The 15,324-nt window shown below is 43.7% G+C and overlaps 1 protein-coding gene and 1 pseudogene across 1 annotated transcript; both read left to right on the top strand.

Annotated features, from left to right (window-relative positions):
- The first annotated feature begins 533 nt into the window (after nucleotides 1–533).
- Nucleotides 534–2,994, top strand: LOC118557983 (annotated as a pseudogene).
- A 974-nt stretch (nucleotides 2,995–3,968) lies between these two features.
- Nucleotides 3,969–14,646, top strand: pwp2h (PWP2 small subunit processome component). The gene is made up of 20 exons (XM_012869576.3): nucleotides 3,969–4,134; nucleotides 4,459–4,571; nucleotides 5,163–5,257; nucleotides 7,079–7,178; nucleotides 7,270–7,413; nucleotides 7,484–7,619; nucleotides 7,693–7,922; nucleotides 8,990–9,133; nucleotides 9,218–9,288; nucleotides 9,366–9,502; nucleotides 9,584–9,732; nucleotides 9,838–9,985; nucleotides 10,907–11,057; nucleotides 12,440–12,620; nucleotides 12,702–12,849; nucleotides 12,926–13,034; nucleotides 13,537–13,821; nucleotides 13,909–14,059; nucleotides 14,139–14,213; nucleotides 14,291–14,646. The coding sequence occupies exons 1-20, from the start codon at nucleotides 4,117–4,119 to the stop codon at nucleotides 14,451–14,453; spliced, it is 2,748 nt and encodes a 915-aa protein (XP_012725030.2). The 5' UTR covers nucleotides 3,969–4,116; the 3' UTR covers nucleotides 14,454–14,646.
- Nucleotides 14,647–15,324: the final 678 nt, after the last annotated feature.

A 15,324-nucleotide genomic window follows, 5' to 3' on the forward strand; every position in this document is an offset into this window, starting at 1 on the left:
TTTTCTTCTTCTGGTTGTTTCATTAGCTTGTTAGCTATCTGAGCAACAAGTTATGTATAATCCCCAATTAGGAGGGCACACATGGTGTAATGCACATGTATGCGGCAAACCCGATATTCAACCAACACAGAGTAGCTTTAAAAGTTATTTTTAAAGAGGAGAATGGTGGCAAATAAGACAGGCAGGCGGGTTTGGGAAGGAGACCGCAGGTGATGCAGGCGACGACTGACTTGACCAGACAGTGCAGGCAGGTGTTGCTGACAGAACTAGACTTGAACAGGTGATGCATGCATGTTCCCAGTGTGAGCAGAGCGAGAACAGAAACCCCAGTACAAACCTTAACCAGGCGGTGCATACATGCACTAGTACACCAAACTATCAAGGACAGGGCGAGAAGAGGGCCAAAGGATCAAACAGGCAGGACGACAAGAAGACTCTGGGGTATAACACATTCAGGCCATGAGGCAAGACAAGATGTTCTAATAGGGAGTGGATGAGTGAGGCAGGTATATAAAGGCAGGGCAACAGGTGGAATGGAATGGAATGACTTGAAGCTGATAGTGGGAGCAGGTGGATCTGATTAAGGTGGTGAGTGGTGGTGACTGGGTAGAGGGGATGGTGACTGGGAAGGGTGGAGCAAGGAGTGGAGAGTGAATCGAAAGTTCAAAAGCAATAACAAAACCCAAATTATGACACATTGAATAGGCTGAAGTGCGCCAAGCAGAACAGATTGCCATTTCTGGGTATTTTTAGCCAAATGTTGCTGTTCCTGATTTGTTTTGCACTTCAGTATCAATGTTTTTGGATTATCAGCACTAAGCCTCACTAATAACATAAGTTTTTTTTTTTTTTAGGTGTATCCTCTTATCAACTCCTGAACTACGAGGACAAATCGATGTAGCCCTCAACGGTTCGTTTGGGTAATCACATAATCAACGATGTGGGCTTCAACGTCAGCGGGTCGGACTCTGTGGCCGTCAAAGCGTCTTCGGCATCGTGACCCAAACACGAGCTGGAGGTCCCCACTTTACTACGTGAACTTAATTCCAGGTACTCTATGAAACCGTGTGCAACTGTTCTTCAGAAGATCCTTTCTCTTTAGAATCAAGTCATTATCTGTTTGAAAAGAAAAATGCCTTTCTGAAATGGGACATTTCAAAGAGACAATTTCTCTTGGTATCCATAAAACCTTCACAGCTCCTCTTGGTGACACGGGGAATTTGAGAAGAGGGTTTCCTTGTAAACGTGAATTAATTATGTTACTTAACACTGGCACTCATACAAGACAGAAAAATAGCCCTTATGTGTAGTTTTCTTTCCAGGAAGGTGGACCTGGATCACTGCTTGGTTCGTCAGTCTAAGGAGAGTGGACGTACCGTCCTCTGTGTGGTTGTAGAGAGCATCCGGACAACACGTCAGTGCTCGCTGACTGTCCATGCTGGCATGAGAGGGACAACCATGAGGGTAAAAAACTGACACACTGCACGGATTTTTGTTGTCCTTGACTGGATCTGTATGTTTACATTATTCATCCTTGGATTCAATAAACCAGATATCCTTATAGGACGGTTTTCTCGTCTAAACACATCTAGAATTCTCTTTGTTTCCCTACACTATATATTTATATATTTATTAAGTGATAATCACTCAATTTTCTGTTCTGCTGCAGTTTCAGATTGACGATGGCAGAAACCCCAAAGGTCGAGATAAAGCCATTGTGATTCCGGCTCACACCACCATTGCCTTCAGTATCTGCGAGCTGTATGTACGGCTAGACGGCCGGCTCGGTAGGAGGATCCCTAGTGTCATTGCTCTGCGGCAAGCAACACGAAGCCACATTCAGCTGGGCTCTATCTTTGAGTTTAACCGCTAAAACTAAATGTTGCTTGTCCATGTTGGGTTCTGATACCGGGGATATGGTAAACCAGAAGACCTGAATGGTTTGGAGGGTTGATACATGATTCATCGCTCCTCTTTTGTCTTAACAATTATTACCAATGACTGACACAAACATTTAAGCACCACAGTAAGGACCCAGAGGAAATTGTCTGATTTCAGCGTAATTTGATCCACAGTGAAACCATTTGCCATTGTTACAGTTTCAAGTTGGTACACCTAGAGAGAAAGCCTCTGTACCAATGTTCTAAAATCAGACCACTTTGTAATCTATGCATTCCAACCCTCAGCCAACTCTTTCAAGAACTCTTAGTTAAATTAAATTATTTATATCCCCATGACTTGTCTGTATGTGTACCAAACTATGTCCAAACTAGAACTTAGATTGTCATGGAATTGCATTAGTGCAAGTTTTGAAAACTTTAGTGACAGTTTAATCAAAAAGCCTACAGTCTGCTCTGGCAATAAGATCTCCATCTTCTCCCTTTTCAGATATTTGTGTTGCTCCAGAGTCACATGGAGGGTTTGAGAGGGAGCAGATGAGGGAGCAGCTGGGCGGCTTCATTGGACATTTCTCAATGGGACGACTGCGCCGCTTCTTGTCGGGGATCATCTATGGAAACCCCTTCCGAGCAGGTACAATCCCACCCTTACCCACGTGACTTATTTCAACATCTCCCATTTTCTGCTCATGACCTGTTTTGTTATTCCCGTTTAGATGACCGTATGTTCGAAGAGCTTACCCACTCTGATACCTATATGGACGACACCGTGACTGACTACTACGAGAAGGCTGCCAGCATGACTGACGTGTCTACGTCCTACCTGAGGGAAAGCTCCCACACACGGGTCAATCTCTTGAAACACAACATCAAGAAGGGTCCCTGCGCACTATGCGGTATGGGAAACCAACGGCGGGAAACAGTCTATGGGTGTCTGGAGTGCTCCACTGGGGGCCAGAAGTACGTCCGACTGCATGTGGTGCCCTGTTTCGACCTTTGGCACAAAAGCCTAGGTGAAAAGGACAAAACCATTGAACTGTGGCCAACATCTTTGACACATCTCGCCTTTGCCTCAGAAGAAACCAACTATCTCTGAATGTAATCCCGTGTCACCTGGTTGGCATATCGCTTACCGTTTAGCTTTGGCAGCATCCTGTTTCCACACGTGTGGCACCTGTGTACTGTAGCTGCCCTAAGATGAATTATTCAGCATTGGACGGCCGGCAAGGAAAAAATTACAGACTGGAGGTGCTCGGTTCCAACTGTGTCATTGATTTTATGTGTATATATAAATACATATTCCATACAAATGCTCTTTTGAAATCAGTCTCAGATCTTCTAAAGTGCAATTTAAATTGAAGGTTTGGATGTTGATGTTGGTGTAACCAAGATAAGAGTATTACAAATGTGTTTTCCAAAAACCTATTGTTTACTGCTGTGATCCTTTAATGAATTTGAACTTGTTTCCGTGAATGTATTTTCCTTCATTGTTTTAATGTTTCAAACTGGTGTGACACTATTTGAAAACATGGTGTCTTGATTCAAACATTGGTGCAGTGCTGACTGCTGACAAATGTAATGGTGTTAAGGTCTTTGTCCGGTTGGAAGGTGAAAGTAAGCCTTGCAACCTCTGACCACATTTCTTACATAGTTTTTATGTATTTATTTATCTCCACCCATTTTCCCATCAACACGACCCTTCACTGTCCCTGTTGGAGAAAAGCATCCCCGCAGTATGAGGCTGCCACCATTATATATTTGATTGCTTTGTTTAAGAGTAAATATCTGTTTTGTATTGACTTTAAATTAAACACATGTTGACTGTTTTTACCATAGGTGACCTGAAGGCAATTAACCTCAGTTTCATTTAGTGGTAAATGGGCGGGATACAAATGTCACCCTTTTAATATGTGTAAAATAAATTAAAAGCAGCGTCACTTTCTTTCGTATTCGTAATTGTGCACTACTTTCATAACTTTCATAATGGTGCTTCAAGGGCTTCTTCATATTGAGTTGCCGCTGTGTCTCTCTGTGGCCAGAGGGGGCGCTGGTGGATTTGGACTCGGTTCTATCCGGAAGTGTCGTCTGTCAACAAAGCGGACCCACGTGTAGAGAAAGGAGAGGCATGCGTGGTGATATTTTAATAGTGTTGTTAAGGAGGTGAAGAAAACATTTAAGTGAAGAATAAATGAATGAAAGTTGAGGATTATTCGTCAACATGAAGTTCGCTTACAGGGTAAGTACCTCGCGCCAATCAATGACGCAGTTTAAGACGTTTTCGGAACGGATCAGCAAAGCCCCATTAGAAAAGTGTCGCTTTAAGGATTCTGTTAGGTTTTAATACGTTTGTGAAGAAATGTTAGGTTTTATAATTTATTCCCAGAAAACATTGGTGTTTATAAATGGATCGGCCTTATTTTATATTTAAAAAACAGCATCAACTTGTCTTATTTTGAGAAGAAACTATCCAGATGCGTTGACAGATGTTCTTGAGTTCTCGTAGGGTTCTACGAGGCTGTTCGTCCCTTCGCATTCAGGCTCTCACGTCTCCTCTCTGTAGTTTTCCAACCTGCTCGGAGCAGTCTATCGTCAGGGGAACCTGAACTTCTCCAAAGATGGAAACGCTGTGATCAGCCCAGTGGGAAACAGGGTCTCTGTCTTCGACCTGAAAAAGTAAGTCATGGCCTGGGTGTAAACTGTTGTGATTCGTTAAGCAGCTGGCATGGCATCTTTATCTGTAGACAAGAGGCAACATGCTGTGGACTAAAACAGCTGGAACAAGGAGTTGTCGGATTTTGCAGGTTTGGATGTGCATGGGAAAAGTGTTTGTGTTTCCTTTTTTCATTGTAAGGATAATTTCTTAATTCACATACTCAGTCTGACTTTATTTATGTTTACATTACTCGGTCACTTAACCAAACGACTGATCCATAAACGGATCTATTTGTCCGTCCGTTCATTAAAGTGACTAAGTGTCCAACCTTCAATCCAGTTAATTTATGTATGCAGCAATTCACATTTGTCCAAATTTATCAAACATATTGTTTAAGCAGAGTCTATATTTAACTTGACCTCTGTATGAATATTTAAGATCCATTGTGAACATTCATATTTAATAATAGCGTAATAATGGCTGGGAAACTGACTGAGCAATCTGGAAATTTGAATTGGGGAATTCTGAAAATATGTACAAATGTCACATTTTTAAGGTGTCTGTAAAAATAAAAATAAATATTTGACAGATTTTTTGTTTTTGTTTTGCAGTAACACGTCTGAGACGTTGCCCATCTCTACTACCAAAAATATAACGTGTGTGGGTGTGTCTCCCGATGGCAGCTTGGCCATAGTGATCGATGAAGGTAAAAACATTTATTTGTCTAAATACGTGTGATAGTTTTATTAACACCACAAAACCCAACAGTAAATCTGAAAAAGAATATAACATTCCCAGGTTTTGCATTTTAACGTGGCCTGTATCCTGTACAATTCAGCTAAAAAACAATCAAATCTGTTAAAAAGGCTGACAAAAGTGTGAAGGCCCTTGAACTGATGTCATTTGAGATTTGCATTTTGACACATAGACCACCTTATTTCCAGCATACATCCCATCTGATGGTTGTAGGTCATGGCTGACACTGACTGCTAACTAGAACTGCTCTCGATTTATATCCATCAGAATTAAAATCCCAGTCCTAAAAGAAGGAAAGTAATACTACGTGTGGTGTTCTTTTGGTATTGCATAGTGTTTAGACTATTATTGCAAATAGACAAAACGTCATTGAGTTTGCTGTAATACCTCCTCCTGAACAAGACAGTGGATAGCAACAACTTCTTTTTAACAGCAAGAGACCACACTTAGTGACAGCAGTTATTGCTTATAATATATAAAAGTAGGAGAAAATCACAGAGTGAGGGAAATAGGTAATTATATCCTCCAGCAGCCTAAGCCTATAGCAGCATAACTATAGAGGTAGCTCAGGGTAACATGAGCCACTCTGACTATAAGCTTGGTCAAAAAGGAAAGTTTTAAGATTAGTCTTAAAAGTAGACGGGGTGTCTGCCTCATGGACCAAAACTGGGAGTTGGTTCCACAGGAGAGGAGCCTGATAGCTAAAGGATCTGCCTCCCATTCTACTTTTAGAGACTCTAGGAACCACCAGCAGACCTGCAGTCTGAGAGTCTGAAAATCTCTTAAAAGCCTTATATTTAAGATTAATTTAAATTCTATTCTGGATTATCAGGGAACCGGTGAAGAGAAGATCAAGTTAGGAGAAATTGTCATCAGGACTCTTGCTGCAGTATTTTAGATAAGCTGGAGGCTTTGGGCTGGACTTGTGGGGCTTTCTTATGGCAAACCTGTAACCCTGGCTCTTAGAACAGAGGCATAGTTTTCACACGTAGAACCCGACCAGTGCAGAAACTCCTGCAGCTCCTCCAGTGTAGCCTTCAGTTTATGTGCCACCTCCCAGAGCCGTTTCTGAGTTGTTTTAATTAGGGCTGTGCAGTTCTGCCAAAAATCTACATTGCGATTTATTTTACCATGAGCGTAATTGACTTTTCTCTGCATTAACCATAAGCAACAAAAATGGCCTGCAGATAAATATGTTTGTAAACAAGGACTATTTAAAACAACTGAACTGTTTTTTTTATTAATCAGAATATTCTTATTCAAGAGAACAGCTTTTTGAGTTGAACATCAATCCTTGTTGACCATAAAGAGCAAAGTGCAACCAACAAAGAAGTCTATGTACTAAACAGTTTGACCGGTACTTAACGCTATGGTGAGATTCCTGAAAGTTTAGGGGAAAAGTTTGATCATATAAACTCCAAAACACGTAATAAAGTCAAATTCTCACTGCTGTAACTCTCTTCCATCTAAAGGACACCTAAAGGACGTGTTTTATCCATTAATTGCTACTTAGCCAAAAACTGCAGACCCCTGAGAATATTTTATGTGGGATTTTTGTCATTTCTCCTGATGCATTTAGACAATAAGATGCCCTTTGTGACCATGGTTTAAGCTGAAGTTTGAAAGAGTCAGGAAAATCCTGCTGGGTTGGAATAGGATAGAATTCAGAAGGATTCATCTGGGTCTCATTTTAACGGCACATAAACCTTTCGCTCTAACTATCTTGGGTACGCTGTTCAGATCTGCGGTTTGTCCGTTTTCCGTCAAACAGATGGAGCGGCGCTGCTGGTCAGCCTCATCACCCGAGCCGTCCTTCATCACTTCCACTTCCACAAGCCCGTCAGCAGCGTCCGCTTCTCACCGGACGGCAGGTCCTGATCTCGTAACATCTACTCGGCCAACGTGGTCTTAATCACGCGTCCACAGATTTCAGAGGTAACCCGCTCCGATTTCCCGCCTCAGGAAGTTCGTCGTGACGAAGGAGAACGTGGCGCTGATGTACCACGCCCCTGGGAAGCAGCGGGAGTTCAACGCCTTCGTTTTAGACAAGAGCTACTACGGCCCGTATGACGAAACCACCTGCATTGACTGGACCGACGACTCCAAGTGAGCACAGGAGTTTGGGAGGAAAGGTAAAGGTGTGAGCAGCAGTGATGTTTGGGGCGTCTCCCTGCAGGTGCTTTGCGGTGGGCAGCAAAGACATGTCCACGTGGGTGTTTGGAGCGGAGCGCTGGGCCAACCTGATCTACTACTCCCTGGGTGGACACAAGGACGTCATCGTGGGCTGTTTCTTCGAGCAGGACAGCTTGGATGTATGTTTGCTTCCTTTGTTAACCTGCCGACGTGGCGCTGCACATTTCTGGTAACACGTCTGCGGCGGTCCAGCTTTACACAGTGAGTCAGGACGGCGCGCTGTGCGTCTGGGAGAGCGACACCGAGCTGGACGGTCTGGTTCTGAAGACGAGCGTCGGCGAAGCCAAGCCGCCGAGACAAGAGACGGACGACGAGGACGAGGAGAGGGTTGGTGGAGAGGAGGGGGAGGTGATTCGAGGGAAAGCTGGAGCTCCAAAAGACAAGAACAAGGTTAAAAACGTGCGATACAAGCAAAGTAGCAAGTAAGTCTCATTTCTTCCTTTTTATTTTTTTACATTTGTTTTCCATTGTTCCATACAGACCCTGTTACAGCATTAAAACCTAAAACCTGCCATCTGTTGCCAAAGGTCCTCGCTCACCCTTTGACCGTCGCTAGGAGAACAACACCTGTAAAGTGTAACGTTGGGAGGGAATATTATGGTGTGGGAGGGTGGGGTGTCCAGGAGCTGTGTCCTCTGTTCCAGTGGGAGAAGCTCCAACCGCTTACCAGGCTATACCAGGCTATACCAGGCTATAGCAGGGTATATCAGGCTATAGCAGGCTATACCAGGCTATAGCAGGCTATACCAGGCTATTCCAGGCTATTCCAGGCTATACCAGGCTATAGCAGGGTATATCAGGGTATTTAGGACTTTGTGGGACAGTTATGGGGTGGCCCCTTACTCTTCCAACGCGATTCAGCACTAGTGCACCAACAACGTCCATAACTGGTCTGCATAGAGTCCTGATCCCGACCCAAGAGACGACCTTCAGACTGAATTAGTGGAGACTGTGACCCAGGCCTTGTCGTCACAGATGGCCTTCTTAAAAACGATCAGGAATTCCCACAGACCTGCGTTAAACCCTCTGGAAAGCCTTCCCAGAAGAGCTGAAGCTGCTGCAGCTGGAAAGTTAAACCCTATGGACTGATAATGGGACGTCCTTTAACTTAGCAAGAATAAAGACCAGCAAACAGCAGCTAGATAGAAGCTCGTTGCACAGCTGTTGGGTCAGTCCAGACATCCTATAATCCAGCGTTCCTGGTTAGAAGTTCTTTCAACCTTTCAGCCTCTAACTTTTCATTTAACAGAAAATCAGGAAACATGGTCCTTCTTCCCTGCTTTTTATTACTACAGCCGGTGAAACCCCACAGCATGATGCTGCACCCACTGTGCTTCACAGTTAGTGGGTTCTTTGCTTTAATGTGCAGACCTTTGACCATAGCTGGATATATTTATCCATAGGACAGATAAAAATACGGCATGTCTGATTTCACGTGTTCCTAATGATTCATTTTTTCTTGAGAAACTGGAACTTTTTGCGCTTGCAGACACTTCTTCAACAAAGAGGGGGAGTTCAACAACCTGACCGCTGCTGCCTACCACAGACCGACCCACATCCTGGTTACCGGCTTTGCCTCTGGTGTCTTCCACCTGCACGAACTCCCGGAGTTTAACCTCATTCACTCGTTGAGGTGGCTGCTTCTTATCATCAGACGGTGCTGGACCAGGAAACGCCTGGAGAGTCTGACTTCCTGCTGATTTCTGTCTTCTTGCAGTATTTCAGACCAAAGGATCGCCTCGGTGGCTGTGAACACCTCTGGAGACTGGATCGCTTTCGGATGCTCTCGTAAGACGGTCTTCCTGTCTATTGGTGATCGTTTTATCTGGGAGAAGTGTAAAATCTAGGTGTACACATGGTTTCAGGGATGGGCCAGCTGCTGGTGTGGGAGTGGCAGAGTGAATCGTATGTCTTCAAGCAGCAGGGTCACTTCAACAACATGGCCTCGCTGGCTTACTCCCCAGATGGACAGTACGTCGTAACAGGAGGGGACGACGGAAAAGTGAGTCCAGAAGATGTCCGAACCGTGAAGTCGCCGGCACCTGAGTGCGACCATGTCAGAGCTGTGGGTTTATTTCTTCAGGTTAAAGTGTGGAACACCAACAGCGGCCTCTGCTTCGTCACGTTCACCGAGCACACCAGCAGCATCACCAACGTCACCTTCACCTCCAGCGGCTTCGTCATCGTCAGCGCTTCCCTGGACGGCACCGTCAGGGCGTTCGACCTGCACAGGTGACCTTCCCGCTGCCGGATGGCTTCCACAATGCAAACAGCAAATGTCCGTAGCGGACGACGAGAGAGACGAAAGGGTGTGAGGGTGCAGCTTTGTGTTTGCAGGTACCGCAACTTCAGAACGTTCACGTCGCCGCGACCCGCGCAGTTCTCCTCTCTTGCTGTAGATGTCAGCGGAGAGCTGGTGAGCGCAGGAGCTCAGGATTCCTTTGAGATCTTCCTCTGGTCCATGCAGACAGGCAGACTGCTTGAGGTAGGAACGCGTTTATAGCCGTTTAACGCACTTTTTTTGTGTTGTTCCCACCCCGACCACAAGAAAAAACTCTGTCCTTATGGAGTATGCAACAAGCTCTACGCTGCTGTTTCTGCTACATCTTCAGAAGAACCCAACGAGATCTAGAGAAACTCATGCAAGCGTTTATGTTTAGTCACATTGATTACTGCTGCGGTGCCTTCACTGGTCTGCCCAAAAGATCAGCTGCAGCTGATCCAGAACGCTGCTGCTCGTGTTCTGACTAAAACCAGGAAGATGGAGCACATCAGCCCAGTTCTGAAGTCATTCCACCGGCTCCCTGTAGCTCAGAGAATACACTTTAAAATACTTCTGTTAGTCTATAAATCCCTGAATGGCTTAGCACCTACACACATTAAAGACCTGTTGTTGCTGTATCAAACCTCCAGATCACTCAGGTCTTCTGGTTCTGGTCTGTTCTGCATGTCCAGAACCAGAACCAAACATGGAGAAGCAGCATTTAGTTTTTATGCTGCACCAACATGGAACAAACTTCCAGGAAACTGCGAATCAGCCGAAACATGGAGTTCCTTTAAATCAAGACAGAACACCCAGCTGTTTAGAGCTGCTTTGGGCTTTCTAAGGGGGTTAGACCTAAACTGCATTTCGTTGCCTTGTGCCTGTACCTGTGTAATGACAATAAAGTTGAATCTAATCTAATCTAATAAGAACAGGAACAGTGACCAACATGTTTGAGCTGTATTGATGTTTTCACCTGAAAAAATGTAATGTCTGTTACTGGTCTCACAACCGTGACCGTTTCAATGTTTATGATGTTTTTATGTTTTCATGATGTAAAGCACTTTAAACCGCCTTGCTGCTGGAATGTGCTTTATAAATAAATGTGACTAACTGAGACTGAGATTCTCTGTCGTTGACCAGGTCCTCGGAGGACATGAGGGTCCGGTCAGCTCGCTGTGTTTCAGTCCTGTGCAGTCCATCCTGGCTAGCGCTTCATGGGACCGCACCATCCGACTGTGGGACATGCTGGACAGCTGGCAGGTTAAAGAAACACTCCCCCTGATATCGGATGGTAAGTTCCTAGAACTCATGGAGAGAAAAGCAGAACCCTGGAATTAACTGTTTCTGCCAAAAGAGGGCGCCAGAGTGAAAGCCTGTTAGAGTCCTGTCAGTTGCTGACTATTTAAATTAACTATATCATTATAATTAACAGTGCATCTTTATTTCTAAGGGGGTAGAAGGAAAATATGGGATGACCCAATTCCGACACAATAAGGGAATCAAATAATGTTGTAATCTGTAAGGATTTACAGAAAAACAAATATTCAAGAATTGATGGAAAAGGTGTGGAATCACAGTTTGAATGCAAAAATTAACTTAATGCCAAGTTTTTCATAAGAAAACATACATGTAATTACTTGATTTTGAGTCTAATAAATTGTAAAATTCTAGGAATAAAATTAATCCATAAACATTTTTAGCAGATTTGAGACAAACATATGCATTTGCAGGTTTGCTTGGTTATGGATTCAAAAAGTGGAATCACTAAGCGTTATAAGTAAAACAAAAAGTGGAATAACTCAGTGTTGAGGAAGCTATAAGGGAATCACTCCAACAACCCTGAGGCAGTAATTCTGTAAATGTTCAGGTTTGTAAATAAAGTTCTGGGATCACTGCAAATGTTTCTAGAATAATTCAGTGTGTTTAAGAAAAAATGTGAAATCAATTTCTTAAAATCAGCTTTGAGGCAGAAAGTTTTTTGCAGTTTGAATTTTTGTTTTTATCAATACATTTTTATTTGGTCATATTTTATTTATAAATGAATTATGAGCCTGTTGAAAAAAACATAGAATCCCACCATGTTCAACACAAAAATAAAATGTGATTTTATTTTATTTTATGCAGTCTCAAGCTGTTAAAAAATGTGTTGAGTCACAGTTATGATGGGAAAAAAATGTGGCTCATTTTCAACTCTGAAAAATTATGAAATCACCCAAATTTGGGTAAAAAATTATAGAATGGGCAGTGAAAAAAGAAATGCAGTCAGTTAAGATAAAAAAAGTTGTTACTAAACAAATACTCAAAAATTATGCGATTAGTCTGTTTTGAATAAATAAAACAATCTAATAAAATAGTATAAAAAGCATTAAAACACGTTTGGTAGTATAGAACATTTGAGAAAAAGTTTTGAATCTTTCATTCTTGAGGGGAATTAAACATTAAATTACCCAATGAATCACCCAATATTGGCCAAAAAATAAGTGAATTATGGGTTTACAAAGAAAAACAACCTGCAGAAGATCATCCTACAGTGAAAGTCTATATTTTTTTACCAGCAGCTACACTTAAGTTCTGTAAATGTTTTTTTTTTTTCCTCTCTTAAACTACATGTTTATGCGCCGTGTTCATTTTCCTCGGATGATGTAGCGCCCGTCTCTGTGTGTTTCTCCTCAGGTCTGTGTGTGACGTACCGCCCTGACGGCCAGGAGCTGGCTGTGGCCACCCTCAACGGAGAAATCTGTTTCTGGAACCCCCAGACGGCCGCACAGACCGGGTCCATAGCCGGGCGGCACGATCTGGAGGCGGGGCGCAAGGACACGGATAAAATCACAGCCAAGCAGTCCGCCAAAGGAAAGTGAGTGCAAATGCCTGAAACCTCAGCTGCACGTCTGTAGACGCTCGGCTTGTCTTTAAACTCTGGACCTTCGTGGTTTAGGTCTTTCACAGCTCTTTGCTACTCTGCTGACGGGGAGTCTATTTTGGCGGGAGGCCACTCAAAATTCGTCTGTATCTACAACGTCGCCGAGCAGATGCTCACCAAGAAGTTTGAGATCTCCTGCAACCTGTCGTTCGACGCCATGGAGGTAAAAGCAAGCGTCCGTTCACAGCGGCGCCCAGCAGGAACCCCTTCGTGTTTGTGATCGCTCCTTTCACCTCCAGGAGTTCCTGGACAGACGGAAGATGACGGAGTTTGGCAGTCTGGCTCTGGTGGACGAGGGCGCCGGAGATGGAGATGGGGTCGACATTAGCCTGCCCGGAGTCCGCAGAGGTACAAGTCCAGGCTGAGCCCCCAGGGTTTTTGATGTTTGGATACCCAGATGTTGTAGACTGTCAACTTAAAATAAGTTTTCACTGACCAGAAAAGATCTCCGTAAAAGATTAATGCCACAGCTCATCTAAAATGCTGCTGGCATGTGGATCTCCTCAGTCCGTCTGAGAACTGTTGGCTCAGCGTTCCCAGAAGTAAACCAGGGGACGCAGCATTTAGCTTCTATGCTCCTCAGCTCTGGAACAAACTCCCTGAAAACCTGGGATGTCTCCTTTAAATCAGGGCTGAAAACATGACAGTCTACTGCAGCCTTAGCATCTAATGGTTGCTTTCTCAGCAACCTCATTTTTTCTCATTTTATCACACCTAGCTGTAATTTAGCAATTTAGATCACTTCTTTTTATCCATTTTTTTGCATAAATTTTGATCATTGAGTGAATGGATGGAAAAAAAAAAAAATCATACTTCTGATTTCTTTTTTTCACTCACTGTGTTCTAAAAGGGGACATGAGTTCTCGTCACTTCAAGCCCGAGATCCGAGTCAGCTCGCTGCGCTTTTCTCCAACGGGTCGCAGCTGGGCAGCCACCACCACTGAGGGCCTGCTGGTCTACTCCCTCGATGGATCTCTGGTCTTCGATCCGTACGACCTGGACCTGGACGTGACGCCGGGCAGCATCCGCAAACAGCTCCGCCTCCAAGAGTGGGCGTCGGCCATCGTCCTGGCGTTCAGACTGAACGAAAATGCGCTGAAGCAGGAAGTGCTGGAAACGGTGCCACATGAGCAGAGTGGGTTTGATCCGCCTGTCATAGGTTTGCAACCTTTAAACCCTATAGAACCAGACTTAGATCCTTTGTGTGCGTTTTATGTTCTAGTCCCAGTGGTCTGTGGCTCTCTGCCTGAGATTTACGTGGAGAAGCTGCTGGGCTTTGTCGCTACCTGCTTGGAGAAGTCGAGTCACCTGCAGTTCTACATGACCTGGGCCCAGAACCTGCTCATGCTGCATGGGCAGAAACTTAAGAACAGGTAACAACACATTTCCTGACTCATGCCACTGCCTGAATTTATCCGTTGATGATAATTATTGGATTTCAATGGTCTCCAGGTCTGCTTCCATACTCCCAACATTGCAGTCGCTGCAGAAGAGCATCCAGAGACACTTTGACAATCTGGCCAAGCTGTAAGTCTCCAAATTTCTCTTGTATTTCTGTCCCTACTGGAATCGGGTTAATTGTTTCATGGATATTTTCCTTACAGATGTGACTTCAACATGTATAACATCCGCTACGCCGTGGCACTCTCAAAGCAGAAGGGCGTAAAGAGGCCCGCTGAGGAGCAGGAGGAACATGAGGAACATGAGGAAGAGATGTCTGAGGAGATGAGTGAGGCTTCTATAGAGGAATCAGAAATGATGCTGTAGTCTGTGTCCAATACAATGATTCATTGTAAAAGATTTTTTCTTTCCACTTTTAAATATTAATTGTAAGCAGTTGTTTTTTTTAAAATAAACTCATCTTGTTGTGTCTTTGACTTTTAGTCATTTTATCCTTTTGGATGATCTTTATCAAATTCTGACATTATTTATACCTGAAATAAAAATTTAACCCAACACACTCAAAAATGGGATTATTTCTTTAAAAATATAGAAATCAGTCTAAGATTAGGATTTAGAACGGGATAGCAGCCAGCACCGGGTTAGAAAGATTACAGCAATGACTTTGTATATTTCTGACTTTGCTTCCTAATTTTATTTAAGGTGTGACAGAGTTAAATATTTGCCCCATTTAAGAGGTAAAGTAGCAGGTTTGCTTAAAGGCAGAAAGACAACAGCAGTGGTCTTCATTAGCACCTTATACGTTGGGGAAGTAAAGTCAGCAACATGCAAACATTTAAGGTAAACCATAATACCAAGTTTGAAGGACATCAACAATAACCATAGGCCCATTTTGTTCTAAATTGAGGAACTAATGTAAGAAAGATATATGACACCACTTAGGAGGAAACATAGCAGGTAAGTGTTAACACAATGCCAAGCTGGAAAGACCAACGCAAAACAAGGACCCAGCTGGGAATGCAGTTTTCACTAAGACATGGCTATAAGGTCATGTCCCCAACTCCAGCCACCATCTGACCATACGAGCTGACAGAGGTTTGGAGGGGAGCGGCAAAAGCAAAGAAGGTGGATTGGCTGTGCTTTTGAACAACAGATGATGTAATCTAAGACATGTGACTGTGAAGTGTCATCTCTGTAACTGGAATGTTGAGTTGTTGACAGTAGGTTTCCGTCCTCT

This window comes from Fundulus heteroclitus, chromosome 24, assembly GCF_011125445.2.
Source record: "Fundulus heteroclitus isolate FHET01 chromosome 24, MU-UCD_Fhet_4.1, whole genome shotgun sequence".
Lineage (NCBI taxonomy): Eukaryota > Metazoa > Chordata > Actinopteri > Cyprinodontiformes > Fundulidae > Fundulus > Fundulus heteroclitus.